General features: G+C 44.9%; 1 protein-coding gene and 1 long non-coding RNA gene across 4 annotated transcripts in view; one reads left to right on the top strand and one right to left on the bottom strand.

The window, feature by feature from the left end:
• Nucleotides 1-429, top strand: part of LOC109973497 (uncharacterized) — a 7,014-nt gene extending 6,585 nt beyond the window's left edge. Inside the window, exon 5 of the long non-coding RNA XR_002276834.1 lies at nt 236-429. This is a non-coding gene — a long non-coding RNA (uncharacterized LOC109973497). The remainder of the gene's footprint in view (nt 1-235) is intronic.
• The window catches only part of hmgxb4a (HMG box domain containing 4a), a 10,969-nt gene continuing 7,880 nt past the window's right edge, over nt 237-3,325 (bottom strand). For all 3 annotated transcript variants that reach the window (XM_020623124.1, XM_020623122.1, XM_020623123.1), the window contains 6 exons: nt 2,065-2,240; nt 1,502-1,583; nt 1,356-1,420; nt 1,153-1,249; nt 896-1,059; nt 237-375 (listed from right to left, as the gene is read on the bottom strand). In XM_020623124.1, coding sequence (XP_020478780.1) covers nt 241-375; nt 896-1,059; nt 1,153-1,249; nt 1,356-1,420; nt 1,502-1,583; nt 2,065-2,240 — 719 coding nt within the window. In that variant the 3' untranslated portion in view covers nt 237-240. The remainder of the gene's footprint in view (nt 376-895; nt 1,060-1,152; nt 1,250-1,355; nt 1,421-1,501; nt 1,584-2,064; nt 2,241-3,325) is intronic.

Consider the following 3,325-nt stretch of genomic DNA (forward strand, 5'->3'; position numbering starts at 1 on the left):
CTCTGTGCCGTTGTCCACCGGCTATTAACCCCCCAGCGGTGAGCCACACCACTGCACTGGGGGGCAGGTTTCGCACTGGGGGTTTAATAGCCGGTGGACAACAGCACAGAGCGATGAGCTGGACCAGGACCTGGACTCACCGTACAGTGAGGACACCACGTTCACTGGTCTCTGGACGGGGTCTGTGCAAAATAAACACAAAATTAAAAACTAATCCTATTCATTACATTTATAGATGTGTCAGTACTGTACCAGGACATTGCGAGGACACCCGTTCAGCTGTGGGATCTGTGCTGTGAGGCAGGTCAGGGGTCCAAGTGCACACAGGATGGAGTCCAGAAGAACAGACAGACTCCCGGAGACAGCAACCATCCCCTAACACCAAAGAGCCAGTGACAAAAATATCATTAAAATCAAATGCAGCGCGCACCTAAAGCTTTTGTATGCTGTTTTAGATACAGTGGCATCAAAGTACTGAGTAAACTAAATGGATAAATCAGCTATTTTGGCCATAAAAACAAACTATGTCCAAGGGGGTCTGAACTTTGTTTCCACGCTTGTTTGGTTGTCTTTATACTGTAACATCTCTGTTCTGGTCTCTGGACGGGGTCTGTGCAAAATAATGCTGTCCTGCTGGTTTTCCAGCTGTCTCCGCCCCGCCCACTGCTGATTACCTGGATCAGGTGTGTTCAGTCAATCACAAGCTGGACAATACCAATTCACCTTGTCTTTCCTCACTCCACCTTCATGTAAAATGGTATTGTCCTGTGTGTGATTGACTGAACACACCTGATCCAGGTAACCAGCAGTACAGCAGCCTTAGAGGACTGGGATTGGTCACCCCTGTTGTATGGAGTGGTTACTGGTCTAAGTGAACATCCACATGGAAACCTACCTCGGTTTCTTGGAGTCTATGTCCAATCAGGGACAGGGACTCTCCGAGCAGCTGCAGGTGAGCTGCTGCATCAATGGGATCAACATCTGGGACTCGCGCTGGAGACAGAGACATCATACCAGCAGCTCTGTTTGGTGACACCATCGCTGTTCCCGTTCCTCCAACTTCAGTAACCAGACAACGGTGGGAAGACGGATGAGAAAACTGACATGACTTAAACATGTGCTTCAACCAACCACATCCCACTTCAAAAATACCTTTGCTCTTGCCCTCGTTGGAGCTCTTGTGTTTGATTGTCGTGGCCTCGGCTTTGTTCTGTTTGTGCTGCAGATACTGAGCTTTCTGCCTCCACACCTGCACACAGCAACATGTCAGTGCACCACCACCACGACACACTGAGCAGCGATACTACATTCAACTGGAGAATTTAATTCCTGACGAATAATGTAACAAATCTTACTAGTTTGTCTTTCTCGGGCATCGCCTTCCACACCTCTGCCAGCTTCTTGCTCAGCTCACCAAATACTGCACATTAGACGCACAAACAGTATTGAAGTGGTTTCTTTCAGTAGCAACATGGAACAACTGTGTCAGTGTTTCACCCACCGAGTCCTGGCTGCTCTGCATTGATGTTGACCCTGTACTCCTTACAGAACACCTGATACGCAGTTGTGTTCTTCTTCTTGGGCTGAAAAGAAACAAGAACATTAACATCAGCAACACAACAATTAGACAATTGACTAATTTTCTAACCAGCAAACTACTAGGGATGGGACAATATATAGGATTTCCATATATCACAATGTGTATCATTTTGTTTAGCGTTGTATACCGTGTGGTTTCCATACATCAGTGACTTCTCAATATATCAGTTTGTTCACATAATCAAACCAGTGCTAGAAAAGAGGAATCAAGTGCAAGTATTCTTCAGCTGCTCACACACTGTTGAACTGTTAATTGTATCATGACAATCAGATCGTGCAGTTTCCGCTGGTATCGCTCCAACCTTGCATTTTTCATGCAACGGTTAAATCTCATTCTATGAAGATTCATACACAGGAAACAGTGGCGTACACCACATCATGCATCGAGTCGTACTGAGAAAAGGTTGCATCCCTACAAACTACAGCCCCCGGCCCTCTGGGACGTGAGGCTGAACAGTATCGTACCTTGTCTTTATCTTTCTCATGCTTTTCCCGATCTTTCTCCTCTTTCTTCTTCTTCTTCTCTGTTGTCCCATCGCTGCCTTGATGGTGGTGTGGGGGGACGGGTGTGCCCAAGGCGTACATGGGCCCCACAGCGCTGTGAGTGACAGTGGGATGGGAGTGGCTGTGCTTCGAGGCATCTGAACAAAGTTGTACAAAGATAAAATAGAAGTTAGAACAGCGGGAGTTAAAGGTTGGAGAAGATGAACATGATAAAACACTGAGCTCGTTAGTTTGATCTTTGCTGCTGGGACCAGATGGGAAACAGCTGCAGTTTTCTAAAAACTGGCAGCAACAACGCTGCCATGACAGAAGTTAAAAAGTCCATTTTCTGTCTGTTACACTCTTCTACATCCTTCGGCCACTCACCACAGCGGAGCACTGCAGTCCACATGTGCCATTTGTCACGATGCCCTTCATGGCACAAATTAGGACTGCTAATGACCCTAATCCTAATCTTCATGTCGCTGCCCTGTGGGAGGAGTACATGGACGAAGCACACACAGGCACACTCCACACAGAAAGGCCCAGGTCAGGATTCAAACCTGAAACCTTCTTGCTATGAGGTAACAGTGCTAACCACTGCTCCACTGTGCCAGCCACATCGAACTGTTCAATACAACAAAATATGTTTTTGCAGAATGAACATTCTTATAGATTAATTAAAAATTTGTTCAGAGGAGAAAGACCCAGGAGCTAGACCACCTGGCTTCCTGATCCACCTCTAATAAACATGCTAACTGTGTGCACTGTGATAATATGATAGTTTTGTTTCACCCTACATCTGGTAGAACACCTATAAGCAATAGCTTCATAAATGGCAGCACTGGAATGTATTGTTAAATGCTCAGATGCTTTTGGACACACCAGCAAACTTAGCCTGCAGATTTAGGTCCAAATGCACCTTGAGGACGACGAAGCTACTTTACATTTAACAGCTACTGAACATGGCAAACTTCTCCTTTTTCATATGGTCCATTAGCAGTGACGTACTTTGTCATTTTATTAGTTTATCTGGCACAACATTTATAGATTTTACCTGTCTGATACTGTCGTATTTGTATACTGATATTAGTACATATTATATTTCTTTCTTTATGCAGTCAGTCTAACTGGGGTTGGGTAATGTTCATGACTGGGGTTTTTATTGTAGTCTAGTCTAAAATACGCACATTGTACCTTAAATAACTATGGAGATAAAATACTATCAAAAATGTTACAAATG

The sequence above is a fragment of the Monopterus albus genome, unplaced genomic scaffold, assembly GCF_001952655.1.
Source record: "Monopterus albus unplaced genomic scaffold, M_albus_1.0 scaffold292.1, whole genome shotgun sequence".
NCBI lineage: Eukaryota > Metazoa > Chordata > Actinopteri > Synbranchiformes > Synbranchidae > Monopterus > Monopterus albus.